This window comes from Nesoenas mayeri (assembly GCF_963082525.1).
Source record: "Nesoenas mayeri genome assembly, chromosome: Z".
NCBI classification, from domain to species: Eukaryota; Metazoa; Chordata; class Aves; order Columbiformes; family Columbidae; genus Nesoenas; species Nesoenas mayeri.
Genome location: NC_137542.1, coordinates 32,799,393 through 32,813,311, shown reverse-complemented (window position 1 = coordinate 32,813,311; position 13,919 = coordinate 32,799,393). Strand labels below are relative to the sequence as shown.

Here is a 13,919-nt window from a genome sequence, read left to right as displayed (position 1 = left end):
ATGTAGTTTGTTCACTACCTGACTGCCCTGCCACTTGTGTGAAACTGTTCCATTTGGATTCTTTTTTTCAAATTAGGCATGATATTGCTTCTGCTAGGCAAGCAGTGTGTGTTTCTTGAAGTATCTGTTGCTTTATATCATATAGATTGATTAGACATGGGTCAATAGTTGTAACTCCTTTATAATTTTTATAATATGGTTTATCTGTTATAAATACTTTTTCTTACAGCAACCTTTTAGGAAAGATGGTTCTTCATTTGAACTCCTTTTTTGGCTTCCCGGTCATACTCCTGTACCATTGGATGGGAACAACTTTATCTTTGAATCTGGAAGATCCCAATGTGTGTAGCCACTGGGAAAGGTAATATTTTTGTCTGGAAAAGTACATGACATTAATTCTGATTGTAATAATTTAGTTTTGTTTTACATGGTATTTTTAAAATTATTTAAAACTTTTAGTTGAGTAATGAACTGGGAAGAAAATCTCATTACTGCATGGGCAAGGTAAATTGATGGATAAGTAAAAGATTATTTCACACTGGGCTGAAATGCAGTCATCTTTGCAGTAGGGATTAGGATGCAAAAAAACATTACAGTGACACTAGCAATGCTACACAGCCATCTGGTTGCCAGAAGTGAATAAAGAAAGCTTTTTTTTCAATTTAAGTGAGAAGAAGCTTTTACTTATGCAAAATATAATCAACCATATTGGAGTTTGGCCAAATCTGATTATGCTGATTCATATCTGTTCAACATTCACAGAATCTGAATTAAGATTTGTTGTTTAAATTTTTTATGAGGTTCAGAAATTTGTAGCCTACAGAAAGAAATTCATCGATTTAATTTGTCTGTTCATTCAGTCAGTTTCATGTTAACTGCAAGGAAAACACTACAATGGGTAGGAGAGGTTGAGCCACAAGCATTTGCTGCTTTTCTTGTGTAAAGGTTATTATAGTAGTGAAACCAAGTCTTATGGTCTCATTAGTATTACCCCCGTGACCGATCAGCTAGTCCTTGAGACAGTTTTTTTTTTTGAGGACACCAGTATTTCCTGCACAGGTAAACTGTGTTTTATGATTAATCACTGGATGTGCTACTATGCCACTGTATATTTATTTCCCTGTGTTATGGCTGAATCTTTATAAAGAAAATTGAAGCTTGTATTCACTTTCTAATAAAGTCTCTCTATGAAAAAAAAGAAAAAAAAGCAACAGCACACTTAAGGGCTTTCCCTAGGAATTTATCTGAGCTTCATGTGAAGCATTTGGACTCTGTGTCTACCGTTATGTACAATTTGACTTATACAACATTGTGTATATGAAGCAGTTACTCTACTAAACACCTGTTTATAGTATTCAGGCACATATCTGCAATGTTACTGGATATTGCTCTACATTTGGTATGTTTTGTTTACTGTTTTTATAGATAAAAGTGGTTTTGAAGGGAGCCTTGATCTAGGAAAGCAAAATGGGAAAAAACCCCAAATATAACTATTTACATTGCATAATGTATTTTAAAACAAACTGATTAAAGTCTGCGGCAAGAAAAATATATCTAGAGAGCATGCCCATTTTGTTGCATGAGCTTTTTTCCTTCTTCTTCTGAGTCTTAAAAATGGGGAGGAACGCGAAGTAAACTTAATGAAACATTCATGCTATTGCTCAGAGCAGGCAACAAAGGTATCTAAGTATGAAAGAGTAAATCCCTGTCTACAAGCCCTTTACTGCCGCTGCCACTGGCAGTGCTATATGCTCTAACTAAATCTACTCCAAGCAGTAATAAAGCAGTCTTTACACATGAACCACGACCACAGCAAAAAGGGGTAGAACGTACCCTGCCTTGAACAAAAAGCGCAGAGCCCCAAGCAAGTGGCGGCACCCCACCAGCATTTTGTCAACTAGGTCAAACAGCTGGATGGATTAGGGTTGCTCTCCTTCACATGGATGTGAGAAAAACGGAGTTAGTTCTAGGCAGTTTGAGTAAGCGGGTCTGGATGTGTTTTCCTTCAGTATAGGTGATGACAGCAGGAAGAGGAGATTGTGGCTGTTACCGTGCAACAGGCACTAAGAGGTCAAACAGGGTGTGAGTGAAAGTGAGTGAAAGCCGAACGGGCTACACACTGAGTAAGTGTTTGGGCTGGTCCTGGGAATTAGTCCTACTGCAGGAACTTGCCATGCATTCCTGTGTTTTCCAGCCCTGTTGCGCAATCAAGAACTGACTGACTGCCAGCGCACACAGCCTGCTGGAGTGTTTTCTAGGGTGATTCAATATTTTTCCCTTTTGCAACAGGGCTCTGTTCCTCTTGCCCCGCTGACAGCTCTGGAGGCTCTGGACTGCAGAGTATAGATTTATTTCTAGGATTTATTCTTCAGAGCGTAGATTTATTTCTGCTTATAATTTGGCAGAAAGTAGTAGCAGGACTTAAGCACAGTATTTCTAAAAAAAAAAAAAAAATGTTTCTCGCTTAAGAATTAGCCAGTAAACAGAATAAGGTATTGACTTTAATACTTTATAGTTTATGATTGCTGAATAGGCTGATGGCATAATAGTATTGTTTTTCAGTAATCATTAGTTAGATGTATTTCTGTGCTAACACTCAATATCTAAATACACTGGCAGACCTTTCAGCTACCAAACAAGATGTTTTGCTGTGGATACAGCTTGAGTTTTAAAAAGATATTTCTCTGAAAATCCAGTGAGATCTTTCTGTTTTGTATTATAGCAGAAGCCACCTCATTTTCTGGCTCTTAACTAGTTTTCCAGCTGTCTGATAATGTTAGTAAAAGTTTATTGCCACAAGAGAACACAAACAACATATTACTTCAATTTACTGTTCATTTGAGACACAGGTGTTTTGTTTTGTTTTAAATGTTTATTTATTTATTTATTTGTTTTGGTTTTGTTTGTTTGTTTTAAATTTAGGCTTATATTACTTTCCTTGAAATGTCTAGTAGTACTGTTTCATGAAATGTTTTACACAGGAGAGACATGATGGTTTTCCACATAGCTATTTTTCTTTTGTTGGTGGAAGAACAATATTTCAATTTATGTCTTCTGTTTTATAAAGTTAGTTGGTTCATGTTTTACCTGAATTTGAACCTTCTGTGTGTTTTTGTTCCACATGAGTATTTTGTTATATTTATTCATTTCTATACCAGGGCTCTGTAAAAGACTTAATTAATTCAGACTGTACTATAAAGGACTTGCTTGATGATCTGTCTGCTTTCTCTGTCTCTCCCCAGTTATTCAGTTACAGTGCAAGAGTCATATCCGCATCCTTTTGATCAAATCTACTACACCAGTTGTACTGACATCCTAAACTGGTTCAAGTGCACACGACACAGGTGATGTATAACTGCTAATGTTGTCAAACTGCTTATCTTGTTGATATTTGTAAAGATTTTATGTATATACTGACTAACTATAGTCTACCTAACTGTTAGGGTCTGTGTCAACTGGAAAATGCTTGTCCAAGCAATGTCACATGTTTTATTAGCAGGTTGAGTTGTACCTTCCCATAAAGTGCTAACATAAAACAAACAGGTTGGGAAAAAGCACACAATGCACAAAATTGAATTCCCTATAACCTGTGAGGTGTACTGGTTCAGAAATGTCCTGAGAGTCCCCTTGCTGCTTGCAATGTTATGTTCCAGGGAAAGTGTATGCCACTTGAAAAGGAAATAAAATAATTTCTTAAAGGAAACTCCTTGTGCTTGCAGAAAGTAAGGAGAGGTTGAATGATTAAAAACTAGTGATAGCTCTAAAAAGCATTTTCCTTAGCTGAATATGCCCATGAGGATGAACCATCAGAAGCTGGAAAGGCTCCCTGGGGCACAGCAGCTAGAGGAGATAGATCAGTATGGAGAGTGTGTTAAAAGCAGATACTGAGTTCAAAGGGAGATTGCACTTTGTTTACCTGTGACACCATTCATATACAAGCTCTTTTTTGCTGTAGTTCAGACTGTCTCAGGTGTTTTGGGGATGTATTTACTGCTTGGTGGACAATGTGCTCAGCAGCCAGGTGAGGAGCAGAGGGGAGGAAGCAGTGGGTGAGCCCGCTTCTGATAAACACTACTTGCTCGTGTCAGAAGGAAGCTGTATTATCGGCAGTTCTTGACGTGTTTATGTGCTGATTTCTCTGTGTGCCGCTCACCACCACCCTTCAGAGCTATGCTCGGCAAGACGCATCTGCCCTGGTGGCAAGAGGTGTGCAGCACTGCCGGCTGCCCGGGAGTTCTGAGCTCTCCCGTGAGCCCTCACATCTCTTGCCTTATCCAGAAATTCTCTTCCCACAATATGTCTGCCCCGAGAAAACTGACTCAGCCTTGGGAGCATCATCCCCAGAAGTCCTTCCCTTGAAAACTGATAGCTGTAATTATCCAGCAAACTGATTTGTATTGCCAGCCTTTGGTCTCCATAGGGGATGGTAATAGCAAAGGCAGTGATGCTCTAGTTTGCATGTTAGTTAAGTAGCTAAAATCCTTAACTTTTTTTCCAGTGGGGAATCACTAGGACTCTTGAACTCATCAACAGATAAATCAAGGTCTCCTTGAGCTTTTTTGTCTCAATGATACCGGAATGTTTTTTAAAATTTGTAAGAATGTATATTGTTTTGTTTCTGAAACATGAATTATGTGTAACAACCATTCATTCTTTCCCTTAGGATCAGTTACCGTACTGCCTACAGACATGGTGAAAAGACAATGTACAGGCGTAAATCCCAGTGCTGCCCTGGATTTTATGAAAGCAGGGAAATATGTGTCCGTAAGTTTAGCCTCTTTTGCTTTGAAATTCCATACATTTATCACAATACCAGTTTGACTCCCCTTTGATGGGTGACCTGTGGAAGCTGAGTTATGGGGGCTCAGTTATTTATCAGTGGTGCACGTGCAGGTTTCATTGAAGCCAGTTGGCGTTGTGCATATGCAAATCACAGGATAACTGGATCTCAGATGTCTAAGTAACCAGCCTCAATGTGATTCTAACTAATGATCGAATGGAAAATGCACAGCACAAGTGTCAGTGCATTTTCCAACACAGTAAATATGAGGTTCAAAATCAGAAGGGAATATAAGGTTTTTCTCCTTAGTGTGGGCTCTGGTTGATCCCTGTGCTTAGCTTCTCTTGCCGATGCAGAAATCTGTAACAACTAATTGAAGGCAGCAGCAGCACCTTTTTGTGTGGCACATGCCCCTGTGTCCACAGCTTCCTAAGTCTAAAGAGGGAAGAGTTGTGTCCAGGGCCTGATGGTGGCCTTGGCTCAGCTCTCATTCTGTCTCGTATGGCCTTATGCAGACCTAGGAAGATATGATTCTTAACATGGTATTCATTCAAGAGCTTAGTAAAAGGCAGAATGAAAATAGATCTGGTGTTAATCCAGAGATCTGGAAGTGTATGTTTGGTAGTTTAACATAGGTTTGTTCAAAGTCATATAGCAGGTTGGGTAGCTAGATGGTTTGTGTTGGCAGGACTGACAATAGAGAACTTTTGATAGGTAAGCAGTTGTGAAGAACAGCATATCCTTGGAGATGGGCAAATGTCCCTGGGAATACACATGCACAGCACAGACTACAACGGTAAATTTTCCAGAAGGCAGTGAACTAAATCTCTTCATCTTTTCATCTCCTTGAAAAACTGGGCTCATCAGGGGCAATCTTATGTCTGTCACGTCATTTGTGATGTTGACCTGTGCATAAACTTTTATTAATTTAGAAGACAGAAGGGGCATGTATTATAGTGGAAAACAGCTATGTCCTGAAAAACCTTAATGAGCAATGTCAGAGGGACTGAGGCAGTATAGTTGATTTTTTTTCTGGAAATGCAGGACCCTGTAAGAGCAGACTGGTGAGAGGCTGGAGCATCTGGATGGCATGTGGGTGGTGGGCTTGCTGCCCAGTTTCTGAACAGGCAACCAATTGGCAAATCTTGCCAAGAGAAAAAAAGTGAAAAGCCCAGCTTATTGGGAAGGCCGCAAAGTGTGAGCTGTTTCAGTGACTGCTTTGGCTCCTCTTGTGTGAAGCCCTGTGTCATGTCCCCCAGTCAAACCCTAACTGGGCTGGCCTGTGCGGGGAGCCCACCAGCACTTTCTCACCATCCCAGAGCGGGACCTGGACTGAGGCACCTGCAAAAGGCTGGCTCTGCAATGGCACATTTTCAGCCTAACTTTCTCAGGCATGCTGCTCTACCTGGTGTTTGTTTTTGTCCGCTGAGAATGAGAAAAATGAAGGTACTTTCATTGCTTTATTTTTTGCCTTATGGCTATAATAACAGTGGTGCAGCATAGCACTCAAGGTATGGAGAAGCTTGTCCAGGAAACATTCTCTGAAATAACAAATAACAAGAGATTTGTCATTGCCACTGGATTTTGCAACCCAGTTTAGGAGGCAGCAGTGCAGTGGATCAGTCTTTGGTCTTTACCAATAAATGAGACTCTGAAAATCAATATCAGGATGTATGTCAGATTTACTCATTCAAGACAAATGCAAAATACTTTCTTAAGTTGTGCCTTTCTGCTTGTTGTGAGGTGCATACTGGAAGTGACTGACAGGATTTATTTGTATCCCTGGAAAATTGTACCCTGTGAATGTCATAACACATCACACTATTCTCATTTATATTTTTGTTTTACAGCACTTCCTGGAATTTGAAAATGCAGCAGTAGGATATTTGTTTTGTTGTCTGCACATGAAAAAGCAAAGTCAAAATGATATGTTTAAAAAACATTTTTTTTTTAAATGGACCTGAGATCAAATTGGCATTTTTTTAACCTTTTTGTTTTTCACATGTATGTATTAGACTTATAAGAACGAATTTCTAGCTACATTTGGTTATTATACAGCTTGATTTTTTTATTAGGTAGTATACTTTTTGAAGTATATAACAGTTTGACTGATCATGTGAGAAGTGTGGTGATGAGTCTGTTACGTGACTACAGCTTCTACATAGCTATAGTGTATGTAGTGAATTCATTCCATATATGCATATTAGTACTCAGAAACAAGTAAATTCAGATCACACTGTATGTAGTGTTTTTTTACTTTTATTACACAAAAAAAATGCCAGATGCTGATATTCAGGACATAATCTGCTCTGACTTTTGAAGTGATTTTGGAGTGCCTCAGACTTCAGACTATGTAAAAATAAACATCCTTCAGTGGAGGTAACTTTGCATTTATTTGATTCTGCAATGGTGGACCCTGGAAAGCATTGAGACACCTTCAGTCTTGATGAGCTTCAATTGGAGCTGAGGATTCAGGGCAAAGGAGGAGCTCAGCAGTTAACAGAAGGTGGCAAATATTTAATGCTTTCTGTTTTTTCAACCAGCCTTCTTTGTAGTGATCTCGTACATACTTGTGTAGATGATACCTGCATACACTGTAATAATACTAGTCATCCAGTTTAATTTGGAAAACAAGTGGGATGCTGTCAGCTGAGATCAAATGGTAAGAGATAGTCATAGGGGGAGGACTCTCCTCCTATGTCATCACAGCAGAAATATCACTGGTAGAAAGCCAGCACAAAATCTTTTTTTGCAAGAAAATGGGAATCATATTGAGAAATACACATGCACCTCCACACTTATACACAAAGACAGAAGAGAATCAAAGCAATTTGAAGTGTTGTGGATATCTCCCGTTACTGCTCCATAATGTGCACTGCATTTCCACTCGGGTAGTTTAATTTTCCATTTGGATTATTTTTTAGATGTAGGGTGTTTCTAAAAGGCTAAAATGTTTGTGGTGCTCTTGATGTTTTGTTGTTTGTTTGTTCTTTTGTTTGACTTACTGATTTAGAAAGCTCAATTAAAATAATCTACTGGTAGATAATTTTGGTATGGCTCAAAACTTCAGTGCATACAATGATGAATTGAAATCTTGTGACTTCCTTACTAAACTAACAATTAGGAATGTACAGAAGGAATACTCACCAGTCACCGTTCCCCTAGAGGTAGTACTTACTAGTGGCAGTGCCACTGGAAAGAGGATTATTTGTCAGTGCATAAAGAATTGCAGGAATGTGCCAGCCTTATGTTGCTAAAGTCTATAGATGTTGTATTCTCAAAGGAAAAGACTGACCAACAGCCAGAGAAAAGCACTGGCTCAAATGTAAGTGTTTCTTTGGGGATTTTCTTTTTACATCTTTTGAAGTCTAGTATCAACAGATGAATTTGAATTCATCTTAAGCTACAAGATTACTGTAGAATTGCAACTCTTCCGTATTTGCTCCTGAAAACTTCCAGTAGGTGAAACTTGTGTTATATTTTCACTTTTTGATAAAAATCCCTTTTGTGTTTTGTCTTTGGATTCAGTACACATATATACATGGAAAATATGGAAACAGGTCTTTTTATCACTCATATGGAAATTTTTGGTTTGTTTTTTCTTCTCTAAGTTAAAAATAACTGTTGTACTGTAAACTGTCCAAACTCTGATACAGAATTTTAGCATCCTCTTCTTTTGAGTAATGCCATTGATAAGAAGACAGTCACACTAAAAGTAGGTATCTGTTAAAAGTTTCATGGAAAAGACCACCTCACTACAGCCATCATAAGTTTAGAAAAAAAAATCTGTTGACCAACTCAGATAGCTATCTTTCCAATGTTTCTGAGTTTGTTGAAATGATGCTGCATTTGCATCACTATTAGTAAACAACAAAGTGGCATCAGAAGTCAGGCTCCATCTGCAGACCTTGGAGGCTTTTCAGGGAGTCTCTTGGGGTAGTTTAAGTGATGTTAAGGAGTGTTATAATAGGCACCCTTTTTAATGGAACGTCTGGCTAGTATAGATACAGTATCTTGCAGATCGAATTTATTATGGCAAGCAGTGCTCAGTCATGTTGAATAGAAAAATTCTCCTGTGTTTTATTAGTTGTGCTATTTTGGTTTGTTTTCAGGTAGGTAAAAAAATTACATTTTTATTTTAATTTCAACATTATATGGGGTCAATACTTGGACTGTTTTGTAAGCATGAAGATATCTGTTAGTACTTCTAGTTTGTGCACTCTTCATATAACTCATTTTTATAAAGAATATGAATAATGTGCAAATTTCTGACTGAGGTCTTCACTATTGCCAGGATCTCTGCAGAAGAGTAGGCTAACTGTAGGCCAGGTGATTATTTTTGCTCTTAAAAATTACAGTGCCTGTAATTAATGTTTAGATCTGACAGTGTAGCACATTTCTGAGAACATGAAAGGTGAATTATGCCTGTTGAATTTCCTTTAGATATGAAATAGAAAATGAACCATCTATCTTAATGTATAACTGAATATCGCTCACTTCAATAGCAACTCGTCATCAAGCATAAGATAAAAGGATTAATCAAAGGATATGTTCTAGCATACAGTGTAAAAGTGAAGAATTTATTTGAAAAAAACACATTTATAATGTGGTTTGAAAGATATGTGAATTTTATTTTGCATGATAAGTGCTGAGGGGCCTTATTTAATTTTAAGGAAACTGAAGTTAAAATTTGTGGAATATGTAGAAGAGGTTTTTTTCTGTTTCCTGTCTGAAATGGTTCGTGCTTTAAAATTCAATTCACAAAGTTTTGGGAATTTTACCAGCTAAAGAAGTGTGGTTTTCTTTCTTCCCTGCCCTGCACACCCCTCCCACCCCCTCCCCCCCCCCCCCCCCCCTTTCCTTCTTCTTTCTTTGTTTGTTTTAATGGCTATATTTCCTCAATTTGCTGTTTTCAAAGACTAAGTATCTGAATCAGGATAGAGTGGTATTAGCAGAAATACTAAACATGAAGCACTGTTAGACATGTAGTATGACTTCTTTTGTTGAAAGTAATCTGAAATAAATAATTTGGACATCTATTTACAGTCCAAAAGCAGTCCCATTTCACATATTATTCCAATCTTCCTGATACGAATTATCTGTAAAGCTGATAGGAATTTTATTTAACATATTTCATGTATGAAATCTCATGAAATCAGATATTCTTTCAGGTATCTGTTAATTTGATGAATTGACTAATTTGTTTAAAACGTGGAAGTCTAATTGCAGAACCGTAGTTGATTCTCCTGATCATTTACTTACGTGCATAATTACAGGCAAATTATTTCAAGCTTTGTTTATGTTAATTGATTTATGTCTGGCTTTTCAAAATGAAAAAGCAATGGATCCTAAAATGCATGCATAAACTTTTACTGAAGATAAAAAATATCTTTTTTTTTAAATTTTATTACTGGACGTTCTTCTGTATCTTCTTTTGACACGAGATAATGCAATGCACAGCTGTCTAAATGTCGTCTATGGTGACTTATAATGAAAGAACTTCGAGACACTTTCTTAATCACAGAGAGCAGTGTCATAGAGTGTTATTCAGAAATTTCAAGTCTTACGATGTTCCACTCTTCATATACGCCCTGGTTCAGAAGTGGAAGTAGAAGTTGTGTGAGGCACAGGAGTTATGCCACACAGCTGTAATAACACTTGAAGCAGCCATAGCAGTGGAGGAGCAATCTGTGTTGAGCTGCAGGGGATATGCTGGAGCCCATCGGCATCTAAGTAGGTGCTTGAATTGCAATCTTCTCTTAAGTGGGAGCACTGTCTCCCTCTCCTTGTTGATATCAGTGTGAGACATGTCATCAGTGTTAGAAAGTGGCAGCTTGACCTAAAATGTGTTATATCTTTTATGCCTCTAGCATGACTGGGTTAATCCTTCTGCTATGAGCACCCCTCCCGAAGCTGCAGTGCTGAGGCGTGTGAGCATTGTCAGCCAAGCCCCGGCTCCACATCACTTTCAGCTTGCTGTAATAGTGGTGTCGATGGCCCAGGTGGGTTACACATGTCTTTACACATTGATTTGCTTTGCTGAGCTTCCTCAGCAGGGCATGTTCATTCAGCTGGTTATTGAAATACCAGTGCCTGCAACTGAGGTGGGAACAGAGCTCAAGCATGCTGATGGACTTGTGTCCAGGGGACAGGGCATCTCCTCCCGTGGTGCTGAGAGGGCTGCTACAGGAAATTGCACATGCAGCAGCACATATTTTGTAGATACTTCAAGCTGGCTGATACTTTATAATCAGAGAAAGCAGGTCTATCTTTTGTTATTTGAGAAAATGAAAGGATATGATCCCCTGAAATAGACCTGTAAGTTGAACAAGGCAAGATTTTAGAGAAGATTTTTAAGGAAACAATAAGATACAGAAGAAAATGGGAAATAAGATGGAGAAGGAAATAGGCAAGAGTAAGCTCAGATTGCTTTTCATATGATAATTGATTTTTTGCTTACAAAAGAAGATGTGACTTATGCAATTTACTGCCTTCAGCGAATTTTCACACTGCTTAGTATCAAAAAGACTTCATGTTAAGGATTTCACCTGCTCTTACACATAAATATTTTCTTAAACCATGTCCAGCAATTCCATAGGAAATCAATAGAAAATAGGTTTTGTCTCTGATGTCCATTCATGTCATCCCAGCTTGTTCTAGTACTTTTCATGTTGTCCTCACCTTACACTTTTTTTGTAGGTCAGATAGTGAATTTCACTCATATTCAGTGCAATGATTTTTTTTTTACAGATGATGTCTCTTAAGGATGTTTAATTAAGATTCAGTTGCCGAGAATCACTAACCCATAACATTTCTGGAGAATAATTTATGTTGGTTACAAAATAGGTTTTTATCTATTTATCTATCTATCCAGAGCATAGAAAGAAATCATTCTTTGATCAGATATATTTTCGGACATTAAGAAACTTACGGAAAAAAAAAAAAAAGAAATATGGATATCTTTAATTTTTCTGTGTATCTTGAAAATTTTGAGAACATTCTTGGCTTTAGTTTAGCTTCCTCAAACTAAAGAATTACATGTACCCCTTCTCTGAGAACAAAAAGAATTGTATTTGCGTGATTTATATATACATATATAAATTTTTCATTGGTCTTCACTGAATTTATTTGGAAGCAGCAATATTTATATGTCTTTGTCCTGTGGTTCTTATCCCATATTTCTTTGTTATTAGAGTCAGCAGAGTTTTGGCTGTCAAATCCCTGATATTGTTACCTGTAGATAACTTCTGTAGAGACTTAGTAGTGGTAACCTGTTTTGAAGAGTTGTATTTGGTTTATGCTCTACTACTGGAAATGTAAAACACCACTTCAGTGGCTGCAGAGAAGCTACTGTTGATTTAAGCTCTTGTGGCTAAGGAAAGAATACTGCTCTAATTTGTGAGATGCTACTGCATTTGACCCGAAGTTTCCCCTGTTGTACTTTTGTTCTAAGACAACTCTGTTTTATTACTGGAAGTAATTGGTGATTCTTTGCACAGCACCACAGCATGTGCTGTTACACAGGGATTGCAGGAGGACCTATGATCTGTCAGCCTCACACCTGTGCCTGGGAAGATCATGGAACACACCCTCCTAGAGGCTATGCTAAGGCACAGGGAGGACAGGGAGGTGATTGAAGACAGCCAGCATGGCTTCACCAAGGGCACGTCCTGCCTGACCACCCTAATATCCTTCTGTGACAGAGTAACTACGTCAGTGGATAAATGAATAGCTATGGATATTGTCTGTCTGGACATCTGTTAAGCCTTTGACATGCTCCCCCATAACATCCTTCTCTCTAAATTGGGGAGATATGGACTTCATGGGTGGACTGTTCAGTGGATGAGAAAGTGGCTGCATGGTTGCATACAGAGGGTAGTGGTCAATGGCACAGTGTCTGGATGGGCACCAGTAAAAAGTGGTGTCCCTCAGGGGCCTGTGTCGGGACCACTACTGTTTAATATCTTCATCAGTGACATAGAAAGTGGGATCAAGTGCACTCTCACCAAGTTTGTGGATGACACCAGGCTGAGCGGTGTAGTTGACACACCTGAGGGATGGAATGCCATCCAGAGGGAACTGGACAAGCTCGAGAAGTGGGCCCATGAGAACCTCATGAGGTTCAACAAGGCCCAGTGCAGGATCCTGCACCTGGCTCAAGGCAACCCCCGGCACCAATACAGGCTGAGGGATGAGGGTATTCAGAGCAGCCCTGCAGAGAAGGACTTGGAGCAACAGGTGAATGAAAGATTGGACATGAGCCTGCAATGTGCACTTGCAGCCCAGAAGGCAAATTGTATCTTGGGCTGCATCAAAAGGAGCATGGGCAGCAGGTCAAGAGGGGTGGTTCTGCCCCTCTGCTCTGCTCTGGTGAGACCCCACCTGGAGTCCTGTGTCCAGCTCTGGAGTCCTCAGTACAGGGAAGATATGGACCTGTTAGAGAGGGGCCAGAGAACGCCATCAAGATCATCTGAGGGCTGGCACACCTCTGCTATGAGGACAGGCTGAGAGAGTTGGGCTTGTTCAGCCTGGAGAAGAGAAGGCTCCAGGAGACCTTAGAGGGGCCTCTAAGGAAGATGGGGGCAAACTTTTTAGTAAAGCTTGTAGTGATAAGACAAGGGCTAATGGTTTTAAACTAAAGGAGGCTAAATTCAGGCTAGGCGTGGGGAAGAAATTTATTATGATGAGGGTGGTAAAACACTGGCCCAGGTTGCCCGGAGAAGTGGTAGATGCTCAAACCCTGGAGACATTCAAGGCCAGGCTGGATGGGACTCTGGGCAACCCAATCTAGTTAAAGAGGTCCTTGCTCAAAGCAGGGGAGTTGTACTAGATGACCTTTAACAGTAGCTTCTAACAAAAACTAGTCTATGATTCTGTGATTGTGTGATTCTATGTGCTCAGCATGGTGTGAGGGGCAGTGCAAGGAGATACTCAAGGAGCTTCTTCTGTACCTCTCTGTGGGTCCAATTTCTTACAACATTGTGATTTTTATATTTTTTTCCATCTGTCTCACAGAGTGTGTGATGGAATGTTGCTTTATTATATTTAGCCTTAGCGCTCGGGAGTTTGGTTTGAGTACGCTGGTATTCACTAAGTTAGTCATACATGTGCACATACAGAGACATGTATGTGTACAGGT

At 39.2% G+C, this 13,919-nt stretch overlaps 1 protein-coding gene across 1 annotated transcript in view; it reads left to right on the top strand.

The window, feature by feature from the left end:
* Window positions 1–245: 245 nt before the first annotated feature.
* The window catches only part of MEGF10 (multiple EGF like domains 10), a gene marked incomplete at both ends in the record, with an annotated part of 77,173 nt that continues 63,499 nt past the window's right edge, over window positions 246–13,919 (top strand). The window contains 3 exons of the mRNA XM_080362938.1: window positions 246–361; window positions 3,243–3,344; window positions 4,664–4,764. Coding sequence (XP_080219064.1) covers window positions 246–361; window positions 3,243–3,344; window positions 4,664–4,764 — 319 coding nt within the window. The remainder of the gene's footprint in view (window positions 362–3,242; window positions 3,345–4,663; window positions 4,765–13,919) is intronic.